The sequence below is a fragment of the Gymnoscopelus microlampas genome (assembly GCF_963454915.1).
Source record: "Gymnoscopelus microlampas genome assembly, chromosome: 16".
In the NCBI taxonomy this organism is placed as follows: domain Eukaryota; kingdom Metazoa; phylum Chordata; class Actinopteri; order Myctophiformes; family Myctophidae; genus Gymnoscopelus; species Gymnoscopelus microlampas.
Genome location: NC_139953.1, coordinates 25,646,691 through 25,669,949, shown reverse-complemented (window position 1 = coordinate 25,669,949; position 23,259 = coordinate 25,646,691). Strand labels below are relative to the sequence as shown.

General features: G+C 41.4%; 1 protein-coding gene across 1 annotated transcript; it reads right to left on the bottom strand.

The window, feature by feature from the left end:
* Positions 1 to 133: 133 nt before the first annotated feature.
* ncoa7b (nuclear receptor coactivator 7b) lies at positions 134 to 18,934 on the bottom strand. Its single transcript, XM_084081840.1, has 17 exons — positions 18,502 to 18,934; positions 17,418 to 17,580; positions 14,177 to 14,358; positions 12,453 to 12,517; positions 12,220 to 12,327; positions 12,032 to 12,133; positions 10,939 to 11,064; positions 10,523 to 10,707; positions 9,418 to 9,572; positions 8,621 to 9,187; positions 8,016 to 8,187; positions 7,016 to 7,163; positions 4,102 to 4,227; positions 3,726 to 3,878; positions 3,230 to 3,325; positions 2,889 to 2,962; positions 134 to 2,480 (listed from the first exon to the last, which is right to left on the bottom strand). The coding sequence occupies exons 2-17, from the start codon at positions 17,453 to 17,455 to the stop codon at positions 2,345 to 2,347; spliced, it is 2,433 nt and encodes an 810-aa protein (XP_083937966.1). The 5' UTR covers positions 17,456 to 17,580; positions 18,502 to 18,934; the 3' UTR covers positions 134 to 2,344.
* Between the last annotated feature and the right edge of the window lie 4,325 nt (positions 18,935 to 23,259).

The window sequence follows — 23,259 nt, the reverse complement described above, 5'->3', positions numbered from 1 at the left end:
CAAAAAAGCTTAGGATTTAAAAGACATTAGTAGAATCGGCCTAAGGTCTTAATGGGTTTTTAACCAAAGGAAGCCGGTTTACATCAGATGTAATTCAACAGGAGTCACTAAAGAACAATAGGCATTGATGTATATTAGCATTTATTTAGCTTTAAATGTGATAGCAATGACAACACAATAAATAGTTCCTCAGTGATATACTGAATAGGGCAGTTTTGGATTCACAGGAAATAATACTTTAGGAGCATTCACAGTCACACACACTTAACAGCTAATGGACACAAAAAGTCATGTTCACATGAAGCGATACCTGTCTTTAGTGAATAGCGTGGGAGATGCCATAGCAATGATGAACGTTTTTCAATATTGCATATTTCATGCACCACTACTACCCTGTGAAAAGGTTGATGTGTAAAACACTGGATATAAATGTGGATGAACAAACCACTTCCCTTATGTAGAGGTAACCAAAACAACATTCAGTAACATTACATTTAAGAAATGCTTTAACCAGTTAAACCCTATACTTTTGTTGACAGGGGTGGGGTCCTCCAAGGGCCTATACCTGGCCCACTAATTGTTTCCCTCTACAACAAATCTCTGCAGAAAATAATTGCTCTACAATCTCACAATACATTACAATGCAACGTGTTGTGAGCTTGTAGATCTGTAACTTTCCCAGAATGTTCACCTTTTATGATATGCCCAGAATAGAGTCGCTGTAGGGTCTAAGTGGTTAAGTGAACCACTTGGACAACAACCGCTGTAGATGGGGGGAAAAAGCGGTCCAAGTACAGAGTCAACTCAAGTCCAGTTTACTAAGTGTAGAACGTTTAAGTGGTAACTACATAGGGCCAAGGCTTATCCATAGAAGCAATGAAATGTCCATAAATGTCCCGCAGTGCAAAGTGGCATCGGTGCAACACTAATACTGGCTATAGCTCTTTTCTAACAATGACCACACAAAAACCAAGTATATAGAATTGGTCCAACTGAGATAAGAATTCAATACTGACACTGGATCTTTTTAAGGTTATTTTTTTGTCTCATGTAGTGCTTGTAGGGAATAGGGATACACTTTTTGTATCCATTGTTTTGGATGGTAAAATAAAGAAACATGGACATTCAGCATAACCTACTTCTAATAAAAAAAGATGAACATTTAAAACCATAAAAAAAAATCTTTGTGAAAACAAATTGTGTAAAAAAAATAACAATTTAAAATCTTGTATAAAATATGATGAACAGAAAAAGGTAACAAAAAAAACCTTTGGTCATTGCAAACATTTCCCTTTGCACGTTACCTATCTGGGGAACGAGTTGTTTTAGATTGTGAAGGGGACATGTTATGAAAATGATAAACAGCAATGGGGAAATGCAATGGAACATTCTCAGTCAAAACTATGACTCAAAATATGAGAACACTACAGGATGGCCTTCTGAGGAAAGTATACCATTCCTCACTGTAAACAATTAACTCATCTGCCTGCTTTTAAAGTGGGTTTAAATGGGAGAGTATGCAGATTTGGTTAGATAATTGAAATCACAAATGCATCAACCCCACCTACCCACACACAGTAGGACAAAACTCTTCCATTTTGACATCTGTATATATTCCCAATAATACACATTACAACAATCCGTTTTGCACAAAGGAACCTACAGCATTACTGGACACGCTTTTTTGATACAGATTATAAGCCAGCTTTTTTCATATACTGCAACTTCAACAGTAATTTAAGCATACAGGGGTCCTTTGGCCCTCATAGTCATAGGGTTAAAACCCACCCTTATATTCCCTTACCTTTCCTTTTGGTATGTGGTGGTAAGGCAGTCCTACATGCTGGGATAATTAGAGGCATTGTGGAATGTCTAAGGCAGCATACAAAGTGAGAGGAAATAACAGCGGTGACATTTCACTCTTCCTCTCTTCATGGGACCACAAACCAGACCTACAGTAAGCAGGCCAACCCACCTGGGGCACAACCAAATATAACTCAAAAATCAGCCTCAGGCCCATCAACAAAGCAGTTGATATCCAAGTCCACCAAACACTGTCCAAATAATCATTTCTGACTGGTGAGCCCTTCCAAATGAGAGCAATCCAGAAGGCCATCGTATCCATTTCATTCACTTCTCAGTCACTCTGTGTAAGAAATGGACAAACCCTGACTATTTCCTCATTATTCACCTGGACTCACACAGAAAGTTTAGTTGTTATGTGGGTGGCTAGTGATGCCTCATAGTGGTAAATAAGGTACAGTACATAATGCAGACTTGGGGTTTGAAGGTTTCAGAGTCGTAGAGCAGGGGGTGACTGCAGACGTGGCAGCATCGAGCAAAGCTACTCAAAGGCCCAGACCTCTAAACTGTGGATGTTGAAGTCCTGCTGAGCAGCAAGGGGTTGATTGTTGAAGGTAGCACAGCAGGTGGTGGTGCCCCGGTACAGTTCAGCGTCCAACCACAACCCCAACTGACCGCTGAAGAGGATGGAGAGTGTAAAGGAGCAGTGGAGTGAATAGAGGATTTTTTTGGGATGCAGCATTATATTAGTCAATTGATGACAGTAAGGCTTTTACAAGTCATGGGCTCTCATGCGGCATGTGTGGCATGGGGTTTGAACCTTTGAAGCTTGTCCTGGAGTCCGGGATCGCATTTGGAATGAATTCACGTGCAATCGCAAGACGTGGCTACCAACTGAAGTTGTCACTGAACAATACTCAACATTTTAAAACATATACAAAAATGGATACCAAGGGAAAAGGGGGAAACGGTACTATCACCAACTCAATAAATGCTCTCAAACCTCTTTGTCAACACCTAGATCAACAGGCTGACGACTGACAGACATGTTGGCTCATATGGTTGTGTACAGTATATCTACTCACCCTCCTCCTCCCATCTGGAGAGAGTCAGTAGAGCCCTTCACAAAGTACGAGTTATCCCCTGTCCAGCGATACACCTGCCGAATAAATAGCAAACCATGTCAGAAATGACCACTTGACTCATCTTTCAAGACAGATTTGCAATTTGCTTTGAAAAGCATAGATCGCCGTTCAGTTAAATAGGAAGCAAGCAAATTCGCATAAAGGGGCACAGCCAAGACAGATTTCCATAGTTTTTTACCGAATGGGATCCCAGATCCCACTTGGCTAATAAAGTCTAAAAGTTTAAGTAGGACAATTTATCGAAACCAAACTGTAAACATTTGTAACTAGTTGGTACAAACCTTTATCTCAGGACAGAAGCTGTAGAGGAACGTTTCACCAGTGCCATAGCAGTGCTCGCTCACTTTGAAGGGATGAGTAGAGAATGCCCCAAACACCTGAGTGAAAGAAGGATAATTAAAGTACAGGACCAAATACATTAACAGTAAACTGGCGCTTAATCATGTGCACATTGTTATGATCTGCATGCACTGTGTGGTGTATGCATGTTAGAGAAAGTTTCGGGCTAGTTGAAGAAATGATTAGTTAAGATTCAAACCACTAGAAGTTGCGCTGGAGATGCTCTGGCAATTTAATCTCATGAATTGGGTTACTAGTCAAGGGCTAATATAAGTGTTTTGTTACATTATCCACAAACATTACCATCTGGATACATGTATATGCATGTGCATGCAATGTACAAGGTTCAATCAAATTCAATTCCTTTATTTTCATTGCAGGTGCAACAAAATTTCAATTTGCAAGTCCAATGCAGTAGAAATATAAAATAGTGTATACCTGGTTGTCCATGTCTTTGATGACCAGCAGCACAGGACTGTCCACGTCCACCAGCATCCTGTACAGGGTCTTGAGGCTGGTCCCGTGCATCACAGTGCTGTAGGCCAGTTTCCAAGGGTAACCCTGCACACGTGCGGGTAAGCGGCATGCAAGCTGGACAGCAATCAGACAGGGAGAGAGACTGGTCGGTTTGTGTTTGGGACTACATGAAGAGTATCTGGCAACAAGTAGAGCTTAACTTATACTCTGTCGTACGATGGCGTCGCTTGGCGTCAAGAAACCGACTTACAAGACTGACGTTGCTTGCAGATCAGCTCTTCTCGGCAAGTGACGCGGTCGTACGACAGAATGAAAAGCAGGCTTTAGAATGTCTTACCTTTTCAATGTGCGTGTCCTGAAGTAGAGAACTGAGATCATTGAGGATGGGCAGTGCTTCCACTGTCAAGTCTCCTTCATAGCTGCCGAAACTCTGCCTGCGCTTTGCCTCATCGATGGTGATGATCTGGTAGCAACGACCACAGTTCAAACACATGGTTATTCAAATAGTTAGATGATACATGATGAATAAATAAAATGACCCTGCCTCACAAACTTAAGTCTATATTGACTGGTTTATGCTTAGTTTATGACTTGCAGTTGGATGAAGCTTGAAATTAGCTTGAAAACGTCACTGTCTGCTGGTGGACGTGTCAATAAATTGCATTATAGTGTGCAGACCTTCTTTAATCTTCCATTATTGTCCAACAGCTGTCTTAAATGTTTTTTGGATGTGCTCGCCTGTTATATACAATGTTTCCAGTTATAAACCTTTTGAAAAAGGTGTCAGTGAAAATTGATTGGTAGCATTCGTAACTGTCATAAAGCAGTGATTCTTAACCTTTTTACACCAAGTATCACGTCATAAAATATTTGGCACTCCAAGTACCATCATTATGACTGATGCTATCCAACCTATTCATCTATGCACAGTTCACAGTAACACACTTACAGGAGATAAATGTATTCCTAACTAGAAAAAGTGCTCCTCGGAGAACAGGTCTCTGCCAGGTTAGGTACGTTATTGTGGCCTCCTGGTGGCGCTGTAATAGGCCAATGTGAAAAGGGTGCCCGTTTCTTCTTAGGCCTTTCACGGCAACTGCATTCATGATTTGAGGCATTTTGTTCCAAAAATGTGTTTTGCTAAATTAGACATTGGCATTTCTTCCTCGGCCTAGTGGGAATGTGCGTGTAAAATTTAATGGAAATCGCATGCTACATGCATAATTTGAGGCATTTTGTTCAAAACGGAGCAATCCTGCAAACTTTGGAAGCCAACCTTAGCCAATGAGGATGGAATATGGGAAATCGGACAGATCCGTGTTGATCACATGACTGTAGAGATACTGTGTACCGATTTGCATGACGTTTGGATAAAATCTGTAGGAGTAATATAAAAAATATTTTTATACAAATCGGCCTCCTGGTGGCGCTATAACAAGTCCATGTGAAAAACTTGGGGCAGAGGTTCTGAATTGGCATCCAGGGAGTGTGTGTGCACAGTTTCACAGCGACTGGGCCAACGGTGCCGAGATTAGCTGTCCACGGACGGACGGACGGACAGACAGACAGGGGGTAAAACATACTCTCGCCATGCCTTTCGGCCTGGCGGAGACAATAAGAATATGTCTTTTTCACAGTTGTGGTATGGTAGCACTAAAACTGCCACTTTAATTCCTGCAGTTGTCACACAACGCCACAGACAGATCTAACATTAATGACAAATGTACGTAATAACTGTACTACTGTACTAGCCTACTTCAAAACACACACACACACACACACACACACACACACACACACACACACACACACACACACACACACACACACACACACACACACACACACACACACACACACACACACACACACACACACACACACACACACAGTTTAACTTTACCAGCTTTTGCAATGCAGAGAAATGCCACTGTCACAATATGTGCTTTATAGCCACAGGTGTGGCCTGTGGCTTTATACCCACAGGTGTAACAGGTGTTGACTTGGTCTGATTAAGTTTGTCTCGTTAAGAAATCAAGTGCTTGTCTTTCAGGCAGCACTGTGTTTGGTTGTAAGATGCCATTTGAGATGCAAGGGGTTCCTGCATTCATTGCATACCACACTGTCTGTAGGCTCTTCCTCAGCCCATTCCAGTTTAATTCAAATATTTGTGTCATATTAACTGGTAGCTTTTTTCAAGTGTTGTTATCCTGAAAATACACTGGTCCTGTTACTCAGCCAGTCCAGTAAAGACAGTCAAGACAACTTTTCCCACACTGATTCAATACCACAAATTTTACTGTCAGCTGAATCTCATCGTAACTAAGATATTCAATAGAAATTCATAATTTTTAATGCCAGATTTAGCTACTATGTCTGTGAACTTCCCTTGCAAACTGCTAGCGTTAGCTGCTTAGCCTACTGCAGCTACAACAGCGTTGTGCTCCGCTCTGCCGAGCCTTCGTCATCATCAACACAGCTGATGATGATATTTATAAATGTGATGAAGTCGTTCCGGCACATTCTTAAATCTTCCATTGACGGCTAGGTGTGCTGTCATGCTCATTTCAGCACGGCTGGAGAGCCTATTTCAATCTATCAGATTTCTTTGGTCAGAACTACCCGCTGTATAATATATAATATTTCACTCCACTTTTTTCTCCTTTTTGGGAGATTCCTCTGCGTACCACCAGAGGGGGTATGCAGAGGGGGTTCTCAACCACTGGGCTAATGGCTAAAGCTCACGTCATTCTATATTTCTATACAAAAATGGTCTGCATATAGGGTGGTTTGTATGCTTCCTTTATTTAAGCAAAACATTACAAAAATTAACCACTTCTTTTGAGACAATGTTGTAGAGTGATAATAACGGCATGGCCTCCCTGTCTAACCTTCATCCATTAATACTTAGTATGAGTATTTGTGTTACAATGCGATGTTCAGTGTCAAAGCTGCACTATACAGACTGGCTGCTTGTGTGGATGTTCTACTTGGACGGTCTATGCCTCGATTGGCGAAATGGAAATGGCAACTTTTATAAATACTTCACCAGGAATTTCAGGCTTTCAAGTGGTTCTATGACTTTGTTAAGACATCATGCACATAGTGCCATAAGCTGTGATTGGTCTACTTTTGAGTGGACAGACATACAGTAGTAATAGTAGATACCGGTACATACATACAGACAAGCCTAGTTATAAATACCTTGGCCTGTCGGTGCCGTAAAAACTACCTATTCCTACGGAGCTTACCTCCCAGCTACAAGATGCGGGATCACTGAAGAAGTTATCAATCATATCCAACTCATCCTTCTCCACCACTATGAATCCCTGCTCCCGAGCATCCTTCCCATACGCATCCGGAGACCATTGGACAAAGAATGCATACAGGTCGTTGACCCTGGAGCGGACAAATATTGCACCAGTAAGAATGACACGCATACAAATAAAACAGATTTTTGGGTATTTCTATGAAGCCCATGTCTACAATGCATTATAAATACTTTTTCATGCATTAGAATCTTATGACACTGTATAATTACAGAAGAAGGAAGGCACACTCGGACAATTAAAGCCTTTTTTATTTACAGGGTGTCTAATAAGTTATCCTTCTTTTAGTTATGAGTACAATACATAAAAAAGGCTTTAATTGTCCAAGTTTGCGCCAGAGCCTTCCTTGTTCTACAAATACCAGTCCCGCTCCTGAGATGCACCGGACCAGCCTGAATTTGGCTTGAACCACGTTGGAACCCCTTTGTTACTGTATAATTACAGTTATAAGTACTCATGCCTAAGTACTCATAAAGCATTACAACAGGCATTTTATAATTACTTATAAAGTCAAATATCATAATACTTCATAACTGTTGCTCAGTCATTCTTTTGTCTTTAGCCAGGATCGTAGTACATTATAATAAAGAAAAAAGCAGCATTAAATCTATGCAAGAACACACAAAACGTTTCCGTCTACACTTCTAGGAATGCCATTAATAAAATGCTTTAGACTTTATTTGTCGAAGAGGAACATAGGTATAAGTAAAATACATGTATTTATGAGTGCTTATAACTATAAATGCACAGTGTTACAAGCAGATTCAAATGCATTATAAATATGTTTATAATGCATTATAGACATGGCCTGCATACAAAGTGTTTCTGTTTTTCAGGTAGGCTGAAGCCAGTGTTGTGTTCTAGTTTTTTTCGGAAGGTATACGCTACGATACGATGCACGTGGTCGTGGGTATTCTCTCACCTTTCCTGTGGCACAGCAAACCAGTACTCTGGCTGCTTTCCCCGCCCCCCGAACCAGTGGGCGGGGCTAGAGGGCATTCCTGTGGCAAACGACTTCCTCATTGGCTTTCCCACTTTGAAGCACAGGAACATGGGTGGGCTCTTGCTCTTCTCCTCAGAGGAGCGAAGCATGTCTATACAGAACGAGCAACAGAATAAAACGAAAGAACATTTTTGTTCAGTTTTCAAGCAAACGAATGCTGTCATTTGCAGCATTAGCTTACATTAAAGCAAACATCAAAATGGAAATGACCCAAACAAAAGGCTGGATGACTGACAATGATTTTGCACACACATTCAATGTATAGACACACGTATATAATAAACATGAAATAATCTGGTTCAAAACGCTGATTTTGAATCTAAATCCCAGTGTCATCGGGCATAAGTTATCGTACACCCGACGATGCGAAATGACACATTTGATGTAATTGGTTCGTGAAGTCAACATTTTGTGGAGAAATATACACCATATATAAATGATCTCCTCACACATAACAATGTGATTTAGTTTCAAAGTCGGCCAAGTATCCCTTTAAGAGACCGGTTATGAGAAAGAACTCTCACCTTCTATGGGTGCCTGCATCCTCTCCAATAGCCAGGTCTTCATCTCTACCTCATAGTTCCTCTTCTGTCTCTCCGTCTCGCTCAGTCCTTCCCCAGCTGTTGGTCCGTGCTGCAGTTCCAAATTAAGACACGGGTCCTTAGACTTAGGACTGCTGCTGCCAACGATATCATGTACACCGTTCACCAAGTCTGCGTCTGCGGTCCCTTTAGATTTGATGTCTTTGGTTTTCAATCCTTCCGTGCCTGTAGGTTTGCCATTCACGTCAACCGTTTTTTCAGTTTCTGTGGAGGATTGCAGTGATTCTCCATCCTTTACCGAGATATTCTGAGGCACGCCCTCGTCCTCTTCCAGCTTCACTTTGGTCTGACAGAGCACTGGCGTCAGATGAGAGTCTTCCTTTTCAGATTCGTCAGGTCTCAGAAGCTCCTGTTGATCCCCGCGGATAGTGCCATGTGCTTTGGAAGACATCCCCTCCGATTCCTCAGTGCTACCGTTGGCCATGGGCTCCAGCTCTGTAAAGCCCTCGTCTGACAGAGACTTCTCTGTCTGCTCGTCCCCTCCACTCCCTGCCATTTAGAAGATTACTCTTCAGTCAATTAGTATTATTAACAATTCAATTGGCTGAACATCAAGAACAAATATCTTCATTACGGATGCTTGTTGCACATTCGAGTTCACACTCAACAGTTGACAGTAATTCTTTCACCGGACACTTGAATTAATTCAGCTGCCACAGAATACAAAATGACCTGCATGGATCATGTTCGGTATATCCGTATAATTTGGGTTAGGTTACCAGTTTCTGAGAGGGCTGAGTCGACGTCATCCAGGATAATGGGGCGCTTGGAATCCAGAGCCTCATAGCGGCTGAAGGGGTTGAGATCACGCTCAGAGGGCAGCTGTTCCCATTCCCCGGGCCTGTACACAGGACACAGATCCTGGGGTAGATCTCTGTGGCATTACAGAGCACCATGCACACACACACACCGCAAACCACGATGAGGGGGGAAGATGTTGAAAATAAAAATAAATATCAAACAGAAATGAACATGATGAAATTTAACTGAAAGATAACTGAACAAATTGTGAGGCTTTTAACACATCGGGTGCCAGCATTTTTTCATAACAACTTACGTTGGGTGCCAGCATTCTCCCCATTGACTGCGCTTTGCTGTTTAAAGCTTTAGACTCCGCGACGAGCAAATCCACGTAAAAAAAAGCATCCATTCATGTTGAGCGAGGACCCTGGCTACAGCCTGGAACCATAACATTTCACTCGCAAGTTACAACGGGGGGGGATCGCGCATGACCGGTTTTCACCACCGGAAACGGATTCGGAGATGTAGGCGTTTTAAAGAAGGAAATAGACAGGAAGCGGATGGAAGCCATGTTTTTGTTTCCGGTGATATATCTGGCCCTTCCTTCTCAAGATCACAATGGGTACTCCCAGAGCTGCTCTAGCCCCGCCCGTGCGGAGAAAAACGAAAAAAACAAAAAGACTGAAATCACGGTTCAGACCGTGAACGGCACCCGATGTGTTAAGTTGTAAAGTAATTCAAAATTGCAAGAATTTAACAAATGAAAAAGAAAATAATATATAAACGAACTGAAATAAACAAATTGTATATACTATGAATAAAAAATGAGCATTATTTGAGAATTGTCCAAGCAACAAAATGTTGTGGGTTGGAAGGAGACGGAGTGAGTGAGAATGAAAGTAGGATAGCAACACCACACATAGGGACTGATACAAGCAGTTCATATTTAAGACACCAGCAGTGAGATACGCATGTAATGTATTCAGGAATTGAAAGGAAGAACAAGGAAGTTAAGTGAATTTTAGGTTGAGATACAAAAATATATATATATATATATCTAGAGCAAAGATCAAGGACCCTTACGACGGCAGGGCATCCTTGAGCTTCATGCGAGACACGTCGTCATAGAGTGCCACAGAGACCACCTCCTCCATAGGACAGATCAGGCCGTACTCCTCGCAGCCATGCTCGATCACCAGGGGGTCCGACTTGTGGGGGTCAAACATGATGTTGTTTGGCGTCACAATCATCACTCCGCCCACCACACCCTGCAAAATCAAAACGAACACAAATAATAAGACAGAAAACAGCACATGCCAAAATATCTAAATTGATATTTTGGCAACTCTTGCGTTACATCAATAACATAAGGGTCTAGGACAAAATCAACTACCTGGATGGATAGTAAATGCCAGTGACTTCAGTTCATGAACTAAAAACTAGCAAATATCATTATTTAAATAAAGAAAGCAAAAAACACAGTTTTTGTAAACTCTCACCATGCCATCTGTGAAGTATTTGCAGCTCATCTTGATGAATTTAACCGTTGCTGGGCTTTCATCCTCCGAGGGTGGAGATGGCTCACGTCGTAGAGGTTTTGCTGACGAGCTGTTTGAAACACCACCCTGGAAGACAGTACAAAGCCAGATCAAACATCAGATCCTACAGGTCTTGTTCACCTCTCCTCTATGCTGCCTTGTTGTGCCCTTATACTGTAAGTGTTCCCTTCCCCTGCCTATAAAATGTGAAAATGGATAGAATAGAACATTTCCACCGAAACACACACAAAGCAAAACAGTCAATGCCTAGAAGAAAACCGTTAGTTCAAAACTTTGGCATTTGAAAATAAACTATTTCTTTTTTACAGTGTGGCACTGGCTCTATAGCCATCTCTAAAAGGGTTGTCTGCGTGTTTGTCTGTGTGTCTGTGTGTGTGTTTTTCTGGAGCTAATCACAAACTGCGGGACAGGTTTTCACATATACTCATTAAGTATTTAACATAAATGTTATAATGATGAAAGTCAATGGGGTTTGGATGGGGCTGAAATCTTGCACAAATTTTCCTAGATACGCCATAGACGAGAGTCTGAGATACACATTGGACCCACAAGATCCACATGATCATTTATTTTTATTCAAATTGTTTTTGCCATTTCCCCCCCCCCCAATTTAGTAGTTATGCCAATTCCCTTATTTCCCAAAACACTTGGTATTGAAGCATTTTCCTCTTCCGATACACATGGAATCGCCTGTCACTTCTTTTCATCTGCCAGTGAAGAGCTATACAAGGAGGTACGTGTGGAGGGACACGCCATTCCTCAACAGACAACAGGCACCCTTGATCAACTTGTAGGAGTCGCTAGTTTAGCGAATCCCCCTTCGGCTTGGCCAATTGTGTTTGTTGGAACACCTGGCCAAGTGAATGCAGCGCGTAGTCGTGGGTGATTCAAACGCCTCATTTCCGTGGTGGTGGGCAGGAACTATACCCCTGTCTGAGCGCCCCCAATATATATGATTTGGACGTTATGTTTTTCCTCTCCTTGCCCCCCCCCCCTGTTTACACACACTTGTAAACAGTGTGTTATAACTTACATGTGATGCTTCCTGTGGTCGTCCATTTGTGGAGTGAGGATCACAGGAACTCTCAGACTTTGACTCTGATTCTGACAGGCTAACATCAGGGACAAACAGTTTCTGCAAGTGTGATGGAGACTCTGCATTAGTCAGAACAAAGATGGAAAGGGTGAATCTGCAGAATGTGGCTCACGCCAAAGTCCTACCTGACCAGGGTAAACACTGCGAGAGAATAGCTTGTTCAGCTGGACCAGTTTGTTTGGTGTGATGTTGAATTTAAGTGCAATGATGTTTAGGGTATCAATGGGTCCAACCTGCAACATGAGATCAAATCCCTTATGAACTCATGTTTCATATGAATACAGGGCTCAACATAGTATGAGAATCCATTATAATCTTCAGGAGGTGTCAGGCTATGACTGTAGAATGAACTACTCACAATGAACTCCACTGTTCCTGGGGGCCTCTTTTTCTCTCTCTTGGCCTGACTTTTACAGCTGACATCTGTGAGAGACATACAGGCAGAGTGAGAAAGAGAGAGAGTGAGCAATCAGAGCATAAAGAGAACCAGAACAGCCTGGTGAGAAAATATCAACAGAAAACACTGATATAATCTCAATTAATTAATAAGAGCGCTTTATGGTGACAAAGGAGAACTTTTCTATATTTGACAATCATTGCATCAGTCATAGGACGTTATTACACCATCCTTCGATCCAAATAAGAGCAGCTATTCACAGGTGCTTTTCATCAGCAAAATATACAACAGTGTTCAGCTAAATCATTTAAAAAAAATGTTTTAGCCATGAGAGGCTTTCAACAGACATTTTTAAATGAGGACAGGACAAGCATTAGCTATTTGTGTAGTTGGTTGCTTTATGACTCATTGTCGGTCAATATGCTGCCTCATCATTATCTAAAACACCACCCCACACATTCTGAAGAAATCATCACACATGCACAATAGACATTAAGTAATAGTGATGGTCCTAGTCAGCATTTTCTTGTTGCTAGAAGTTATAAGTCCAACACTCCCAAACACGTTCCTTCCGGGCACTCCCTCGTCCTTTATGGAAAGTGTGGGCATGACTAAGCATAAATGTCTACAATTTGTTTGCTTAGCTGTGTATCATAATTCTAACTGAAAGGCAGCAGTAAATGAGTATTTTGGAGAACTGTAACGGTTCCTGAGAGCTGGTGTTGATGTTTGATTTGATGTTCTTGTCGTGCTACAGGAAACAATGGTCTTATTGAAATGTCAGTGCAGGGTTTACACAGCTGCTGACCCGATGACCGATGTACTGATAATAGTTGTCCATTAGCACTGGACTTGATGAGCAGTCTACTCACCCTAAACAACCCTAAGTTAACAGCTGCTGGTGAGAAACACTATTAAAATAAAAACAAAAAAGGTTACACAAAATAACAAAAACAATGTGAAAGCACCCACTCAAATGTAGGTCCACTGCAAAAGGTAAATTCATATTAATTAAGGCCACAATGTCCATTTTTAGGTTTGGCATTGGGAATATGTTTTTTCTTGTCAGGTACAGGTACCAATTGCATCTACCTTCAACAACTCAAAGTGATGCACAACTACCTCACCTTAAAAGAGAAGGAATTAAAAAGTTAGGCAATTTCTGTATTAAAAAGGAAGTTTTCCATTTCCATTTCAAAACAAACGTGACTGATCATTTCCTGTGTACAGAATCACATCGTTGCATCAGCAGAGTCTGCAGCCATACATGCGTACATACTATCCCTACCATTGGCAACTGTTTTTCTAGCCTAACTGGAAATGACTGACAGTGTTTTCCATTTAAATATGTTCCTGTGTAACAAATCAAATCGAAAGTTAGTCCCCTTGTTGTGTTTGTCTACACTACAGTATTGACTTTATTCTGTCCACATTTAAAATGTATTGCTTGTGTTGTCTGCTAGGCAATTTTTTTTCAGTTTCATTGGTGGTTCTACTGTAAAAGAAAACCAATGTTTTTGAGGCCACTATGCAGCCTGAAAATGTTGTGTGATAAAATTCTGTGCTCCACAAGTGTGGAAGGTCAAACTTAATGAGGTGAAAGTTCTGTACAGAGCCGTGGGTTACAAAATGTTTAACAACATTTTTTCCCCCCCTTTAGAATTTAGCTAACAGACATGCATTACCTGAGCCGGCAGATGAATTTGCTGTGATTTTCTCTGTATTTTCATTCTTGTCCTCAGGGTTGGTGACAATCAAGGTATCTGAGCAGGAGATGATGGGCAACTTCAGGGGCGAATTAGCTGGATTCTGCTCCACCACACTCTTCTCTGGTTGGCTTTGTTTGAGCTGTCTCCGCCTCTTCAACCTGATTGGATTTAAGAGGAGAAAGGACTCAGGAGTGGGGGCTAAGTATTTATGTTTACTGTCACCCAACTAGTAGGCTAACAAAGAACAGGACTGCAGCCTTAATGGGCCATGCAAGTCAATGCGTGTCACCGTTTATTCACAGCTCTTACCATAAATCGTACATAAACAGAGACCATCTGCCCAATAATAGCTTTAATTTTTAGATTTTTGCATATGTCTACATTTTCTCCAGAGTCATTAAAACATTACTTCACTTACATGAATAACTGAGTCAATGTTGGCTTAACATCATTGCACATTTAATACTAATAGTCATGGATGTTTTGAATTTAGTTTGTAAAGCTTTTCTCCGGAGACTTTTCAAATCAATCCATGCTTTAAAATGCAACGCTAACAATAAATAACAGCACAATGGCATATGTACTGTATATAGCATTTTAAGTTGTTCACCCATTAGATCGAGGATAAAACTCACAAGTACTCTCATAATAGTTAATCATGCAGCTTGGTAAATAAATCAAATCCATGATAACAGACTGTCCTCTCACTTTACTTTGCTCCCTAGGATGTCTGTTCTTCTTGTCCAGTCATGCCATGATTAATCATTAATTAATATGGGAATGATGTAATAGCATGGCTATTGGCCAAACGGCGTCAGGGTTCATTAACAGGCGAAGCTGCAGCAAATTCAGCCTAAATGACACAGTTCAGTGGCTCCACAGGTTCCCTGTGCACTAAAGGAATCATGCAACGATGGTATGCTCAAAACCTAGCCCTTTGCGTGAGAATGAGTAAAGATGAGACCATTTTGAGTCTTTATATGCCTTACAGAGCCTGTATAGCCTGAGGCAAGGAGGAATAAAGAAGATGTAAGAGAGAAATATCCTAAGTGTGTTAGTATCCTAATGGATGGGCAGCAGTGGGTCGATAAGACTGCAGACACGCAGCTCAGGCCTACACACACACACAGTGTTAATTTAACTCTGAAAGTGTACATGGTCCATTTGGTTACATTTGTACACTCTCAGAGCTGCAAATAGATAAATGAACACTGAGGATCCTACTGTGTAGCCGCCGCCAGTCATTCTCCCACTCTATCTGATGCAGTACACATCTGGCAGAGAACTCGGGAACCTGCAGCCACATTCCAAACAATACTGCTGTTTCACTTCAGCACACTCTCCAGCAGAGGAATGCAGTTATATAGGTTTGCACGTCTATCTTATTGCTATTCTATTCTATCTTTCCCTCCTAGACTCCGACTGTACCACGGAGACTCCCCGGCCTAAATACGCACTCCTAATAATGCAGACAAGTGTTCCAGACAAACTCCTCTTCCCTTTCAGTAGCATGGCTCATTTGTGTCTCTGTCACTAACAGCACTAAGCATAGATAGGTTTCCATGCCAGGCAAAACAAACAGCAAGCTCTTATAATGGCCATGGTGACAGTTTCTTCCATTGCAAACAAGTCATTTGCATAAATGTGGCATGTAACTCAGGCAGTCATAGTTAGTATCCGTGTGCATTTTTAAGTGTTCTGAAGACCTTTGCTCTGTGCTGTGCTGTGCAGAGAGGAAGAAAGGGAACATATGGTGGAAATGGAGTTGGAGCTGTGCAGACGCATGCAGTAACTGTGTCTGTTAAGAGATAAGGATTGTTTTTCCTGACAAAATGTTCACCATATCTTTTCCATACAGGCCCACTCAGCTATGGTGGGCTTCCTCAAACGGTGGTCTGCAAGAGCCTAAAGCCTGTGTTATACTTGGTTGCGTACCATCTCCTCCTAACCTAGAAGTCCACAACCCTGTATGTTCCTATTTCGGAACAGGAGCAAGCTGAACAGGTGGGAATGACCTCTTGGTGTAATACCATCAAGTGTTTAATTTTTCCATACATTTTCATTAGTTACTAAAACAGATGAATATATTAAATAAGTACATTATTGTTTTGTGCCACAAGCATCTTATGACATAGCACAAGCTGCTAATGTGTGTAATAAATACAACTGCAACTATCGATTATATTCTTAGCAATTGTTCTATCAAATAAAAGGTTTTTCATTCAATTAAATCGATTAGTTCAATTAACTGTTGCACCCTTAGTAATAAGCAATGTGAACCATCTACAATGTATTTATTAATCCATCACAAGCCCATTTTCAACAGCTGTGATATAATAGTATCACAACCAGCACTTAATTCCTGCTCTTTTATGGTTCATGTTTTGGCTGGCTTGGGGTCAGTCAGCGGTATTCTATTGTTTAACTCTGTGGTCTTTTTCACATAAGCATTGCTTCCAATTACACCACTTACATTATATATATAAAAACACACACTGCCGGTCCTGTATGTTCTTCAGTAACTGAATTACATGTGTAATGTGAAGGGCTGCTGTTGTGTTGCGTGTGTGTGTGTGTGTGTGTGTGTGTGTGTGTGTGTGTGTGTGTGTGTGTGTGTGTGTGTGTGTGTGTGTGTGTGTGTGTGTGTGTGTGTGTGTGTGTGAGAGAAAATGAAGGCAAAAAATCAACTGGTAAAAGAACATGATCACAGGGATCATGAGACTCGAGTTGTTTTTTTTGTTGTTGTGCATGACTGGACTTAATTTTTCTCTATGATCTTTGATTTAATCTATATTCTACATGTCAGCCAATAACACAAGCGACAGTCGTGCATTAGCCTCGGGTACCCATGCGTTGTTGTTTTTTTTGTTTAGTCGTGCATGAAATAAAATCTTAAGAGTACAATACAACAAAACGTAGGCAGGTCATTTGAGTGCTCCCACTTTTATCCCCTTCAAATAGTCCATTATGTTAGATAAGACTCAGTCAATGACTCAGACAAACCTTATGTCAAACTTGAACCATTGTAAGTGAATTACATTCAGATTTGTTATCAAGGGAGATTGGGGAAATGTATCTAATACGTTAACACACCAGGCTGGATAAAATGGAAGCACACATTGATGGTAAATACAAATGGATGCCCATAATGCTACAGAGGTATTAGTTTTACCACACAAGCAATAAATCAAACCTGCACTATCCAATTGCCCCTTACCTCGCAAAATAGCTCTGCTTCCTTTCCCTTTTCTCCATCTGGACAGCCGGGTTCTAGAAATGCATGCGACCAAACTGTGTCCAAGAAGACACCAGAGTCCACACACGGCTTTGAGAAAAATCACCTCTCCTCTCACGCTGTGCTCTCAAGCGCCCTCCTAATCCTGTTGGAGGAGGGAAGAAAAGAAGGCTTTAGCAGGCTAACCGTGTTACTTCAGTAGACCAGTCACTATAAGAGCACAGTGATTGATTATGAGGCTGAGGAGGCCACTGGTCATGTCATCAGCCTAAGTGGAGGGCGATGAAAAGCATCTTCCACAAGAGCCACTCTGATAGTAGCTGACCAATATGGAAACCCATTTCAGTGGAGTAGGTCAGTAGGAGATTTGCAGAGTCAAGAATGTGACAAAAACAAAGAAATCTCCATGAATTCAAGGCTTCATGGGGTGTGTAATTGATAGAAAATAAGTCATTTTGGGGTGACACAGAAAATAGCTGCTTGCCAAATATCTACTATGTCTGATATTACACACCCAAACAGTATTTCTAATATTATTACAGTAGGCTGCTTGCATCGGCATGGCAATTAATCAAAAATATGTAGCCTTGGATCAAGACTATCATAGATGTATTTTATACGAAAGTAGTCAGAAGAAGTCAGACTCGATAAAAATACATCTATGATAGTTTCGATCCAAGGCTACCAAATATGTAAATGTAACATCATACAATCATAGAAGAAGAAAATGTATCAGACCATAACGATTTAAATCACTTGTAAGTTATTTGGTCTGATGAAAACCGTATTTGTATCAACAACTGAACAAACAGTAACAAACAGTTTCGATTTCCTGGCACAGTAAACTCCCCAGTGTTCCCCAGTAAAACCCCCACTATCCATGTTAACTCCGAGACCCGAGAGTATACAAATGGAATCAAATGGATTTGGTGTTGTCTGTACCCTTGTAGTAAAAGTATAACATTTTACAATTGAATGTATAATGTGATCATATCCGAGGTGAATTAGTAGTCAGATGGCTATAACCACGGTGCTAAGACCGAGGCCAAATGAAAACAAAACCTACATGATTCAGTCTCCATGCAGATCTGTGGGATTCCTCATCCCTTTCAGCATCAGCCTTCCTTCATTCCCTTAAGCGGCAGTGGAAGTCAACCAAATGATAATACACTACGTTACAGATAATAAAGCAGTTTATACAGATAACAAGCGATGTTACAGATAACCTGCACTGACTGCACAGAGGAAGACGAAGCAAACACGCAGCTGAAGGTACAAGGTTCAGTTAATGATGCTAGTGAGTTAGCAGGCTAGCAGCCACTGTGTGTTTACAAGAAGACAATAGCAACCTGGAGCTGCTGGCTGGGGGAGTTCATTATTATTACCGCGTCAAAAGCTTCTCTTTACTCGAAAATTAAACACCTCCTGCGGAATGGACCGACGATAAGTGAACGCCAATGCACACATGCACTTCTATGTGAAAGTCAATGTTATGCTATGTATGTACTAAACGTTACAAATTGCTGACATACCTTTTCTGCATCCTAAACGACTTTATTATGTCAAGAATCGACAGCCAACTACGCCACCTTGTGGTAGGAAGGTCGGTAACTGAACCGAACCTCAAAGCAGTGCCAGTGGTTCCCAAACGTTTGAGCTCAAGACTCAGAAGAGAAATAGACGTTTGCCCGGGACCCAAACTAGTGAAAATAGCTGCTATTTTCACTACTTAAACAAATTTTAAAAATGTATTTATGGAGCTTATTTGGTTTATTTTATTTATGAAATACTTTTGAAATATGTTGGAATTCATTTGTGATTTTTATTTTTTTAATGGAACACACAACGAAAGGGAATATTTACTCACGGCCCATAAAAATTGGTCCGCGACCCAAACATGGGTCCCGACCATAGAGGTATAATATAACGGTCCCGACGGACCCGACCCACTGTTTGGATAAATCTATATCATGCATTACTTGCAAGTAATGCATGATATAGATTTAACAAATAATGTAATATTGTAGTTTCCCATAATTGAAATGTTGAGAATATTGAAGGGCCAAGGGGGGGACTCGGGAGATGTATTCGCTTCAATGTTTGGGGGGGAATCGTATTGGCTCTGAGTTTGGCAACATTTATCTGACATTCACACATTTCTGACGGCCCTACAACCGACAGCTCATTGCAGTTTTCCATATTAATTAATATTCTATTACTTATTATTAATAATTATTAAAACACAAAAATCTATTCAGAAGTGTATGACTTTAAAAACCCAAAACGATGGAGATAGACATCCTTCCCTGGTGGTCTAGTGGTTAGGATTCGGCGCTCTCACCGCCGCGGCCCGGGTTCGATTCCCGGTCAGGGAACACACTTTTTCACGTCACTAGTTTTTGTCCTTATGGCTTTGTGTGTTACCCTGATAGCACCAATGTATAATCGTACCACTGTACTATTGGCAAACTAATAAATCAACTAAAGTGTAAATATTAGGCAAGTAAGGCTACTCTATAATCGATCAACTTTGCCACTAGATGGCACACTCTACCATAGTAAATGACTTACAGTAACAACAACATAGGTCTGCAGAATGTCGAAAAGGATTTGACATTAGAGCAACTAATTGGATAATAATCTCTCACTGTGAGATTAATAATCTCTCACAATTCCCACTAAAACAGTGGGAATTGTCTTTTCAGGTAGTTAAAAAGGATATTCTCTGCTAAATTGCATAAATTGACAAAACGCTAATATTCATTATCTGTGTGTCATACTAGTACTAGAGAGAGAGAGAGAGAGAGAGAGAGAGAGAGAGAGAGAGAGAGAGAGAGTCCATATACAACAATATAATAGCATGTGTTTTTGGAACCTGGATCCTGGAGAGCCCTCTAAAGGTGGAAGGAGACAGGCTCAGACATCAGGCCTGCTGATTGGCCAGCCCAGGTTTTAACCAGTTTCTGCCTGGCTATGTATCTTGGCAGTTATTTTGACAGCGCTATCAGAGAGAGAGATAAGCTGTCTTAGGAATCGCCATGGCGCCGGTGTGTCCCTTCTCCAGCCTGCTCAGACATTCACCCCCCTGGCCGAAGCAAGGGATTGTGGGGGACTTTTGGTTGGGAGCAGGGTTTGTGTTGGCAGGAACCCCACAGTTCTGGGTAACATCGTTCCCTTCAAGGGTTACCCCTGCTGAAACACCCATCCAGCTCGCTCCCGGGACCACAAACTGTACACACCCAAATCCAAAATATCACTATATCTCTCTTTCCCTGTGTCTCATTCAGACATTCTCTTTTTTCCCCCTAAATGCCAATTTGCCCTACCTCTCATCTGTCTGTTGTTCTTTAATTTCTCTTGTTCCTTAAAAACACCCTTTCCATTTAAAATGCAAAATATGGTCCCCACTTTTGCACACTGCCCTTACTTTTATGCCTTTCTTTTCCATAGACCTATAGGGACGGCAGTCACAGTGAAAAGATGGATGGGGGAGAAAATGGAAACGAGAAGAGGCAGACAGAACAGTATAGTCTGACTGAACTGTAAGCAAAAAAGCACTAAAAAATAAAACCCAAAGATGAACTCCGCTAAACTTTTGACTCTTTGCAGAGTAATGTTTTCAAGATGTGTCTTCCATACAGCACTGTCCAATAGTTAAAGCGCATCACCCTATGTGGTGTCCCTGGGTTCTGCGTCTCTAGCGTTTCTACAGCAGGGTCATATAAGATCTGTATACAGGTAGTCCTGTCTCAGACTCTGATATTAGAATTTTTATGGTACTATTCCGTCAGGGCCCACAAACAGCATGGTGCCATTACAGAGGCTGTTTTTTGTTTTAAGATTATTGCTACAGGGGAGTACAGTATGAGATCAAAGACACACACAGGCATGTGCACGCACGCACACACACACGCACACACACACACACACACACACACACACACACACACACACACACACACACACACACACACACACACACACACACACACACACACACACACACACACACAGACAGAGAGAATGGAATTTATGTTGCAGAAGAGGAGCAGGGGTTGCATAAGGGGAACCAGAGGGACAAAAGGGCAGATGAAGCATCTTTTTGCAGGGTTTTGTGTGTCTATGAGGGAGAGAGAGTGAGCGCCTACAGTTTGCATGTGTGTCTTGAAAAATAATATTCGGTATATACTGTATATCTACTGTAATAGCACACAATGAAGAAGATTGATAGAGTCCTGTGAATAACACAAAGCCATGTGCTTTATTATTATCAGGTCATCAAAGGTATAGAATAAATATATGTAAAGAAGAGTGATGGGGGCTGCGTTCAAAGCCTTATCACTCTATTGACTTTAATGCTCTGCTGAGATGGTGCAACCCTGATGTTTTGTGTTTTTTTTTGGCAAGTTTTGCTTTATTAGATAGCAGAGTGTGGAGAGACAGGTAACCGAGGTCAGAGAGAAGAAAACATGACGGGAGTTGGATTCAAACTCCAAGGAGCATGTGGTCCATGAACTAACCGGCTGAGCCACCAGGCACCCTTGTGTCAGATGTTTTATTTTTTTTATTATCATTTAACACAAACTATTGTAATAACAACGGTCTGACCCAGGACAGGCCTTGGAGATGGATTAAAATCATTTTCTGTCAGACGTCACACACTCCCAGCTTAGACTAGCGCCACTGATAACTTCAAGTACATTGTGACAGAAAGAAGCCGCAAAACCTAAACAACCAAAAAGGATCATGTCACACAGACGATCACTGATAGGACATTTTCAGGGGGTCAGAAGTCAACTTTAACCCACCACCAAACCATAATAAGCTCTATTTTGATTGATATTTTCCCATCAGATGGATTTAGTTTTACATCTTTCTGTTTATAAGCAGACACAAATATGCTGAAAGAATGCTGTGCGGCAAGCTAATTAGCAAAGGAAATGTCTGACCCATGGCTAGTGACTTTTTGTTGCCAGATCTTCTCTGAGGAAACTCATTCACAAACCTAAACAGCAAATGTTGACAGATTTACAAGTTCTGCTTGAGATGAAGAGGGAGTGAGCAAAGGAGAGGGAAAGAGAAATGGCATGGCACAGAATAAAGGGGAAAAGTCAAAGACAAAGGTCAGAAGAAATGTTTAAGAAAGCAGAGAGCAAAAGGCACTAAATCACAGCTCAGATATGACTAATTGGGAATAAAGAATGTATAAATCTGATTAGGTGGGGTGCCCGCCGGCCTAGCGGTCCGGTTGCTTATCATATATAGGCTCTAATGACAGCCTGACAGCACGTCGCGGGTTCGAGTCCTGATTTCCGATGACCTTTGCTGCGTGTCTCTCCCTGTTTCCTGTCTACCTCCTGTACAATCAATAAAGGCATAAAAGCCCCAAAAATATCTTTAAACGTAATTTAAAAAAATAATCTGGTTGGGTAAAGAACACAACAAGCTAGCACTTAAAGCAGAAATAACTTGGGAGGGTTAAGCTCTGCATGGAATCATTTTATGGAACTGGAGAAATCTTTACTGTTGCTACTTGTCTGTTGGAGTGGGAAATATAATTCTACATCATTTCCTGTCGTTGGATGGAGTGTGTGTGTGGCCTGTAACAGACCACAAGCTGTAATGGTTTGGTAATGTGCCATAGTGTTGTGGTTTTGAACAGAGATACTAGTCTCTCCATTGGTGGTCTGGGAGAGTTCAGCATGACTGATAGAGGGACACCACCTGCACACGCACGCGCACGCGCACACACACACACACACACACACACACACACACACACACACACACACACACACACACACACACACACACACACACACAC

Coding starts and splice junctions, on each gene's coding strand:
- ncoa7b (XM_084081840.1), bottom strand. CDS start 17,455: ATGGAGAAAAGGGAAAGGAAGCAGAGCTATTTTGCGAG. Junction 4,228..7,015: donor CCGCATCTTGTAGCTGGGAG/GTAAGCTCCGTA, acceptor CGTTGCTACCAG/ATCATCACCATCGATGAGGC. Junction 3,326..3,725: donor TCAAAGACATGGACAACCAG/GTATACACTATT, acceptor TCTTTCACTCAG/GTGTTTGGGGCATTCTCTAC.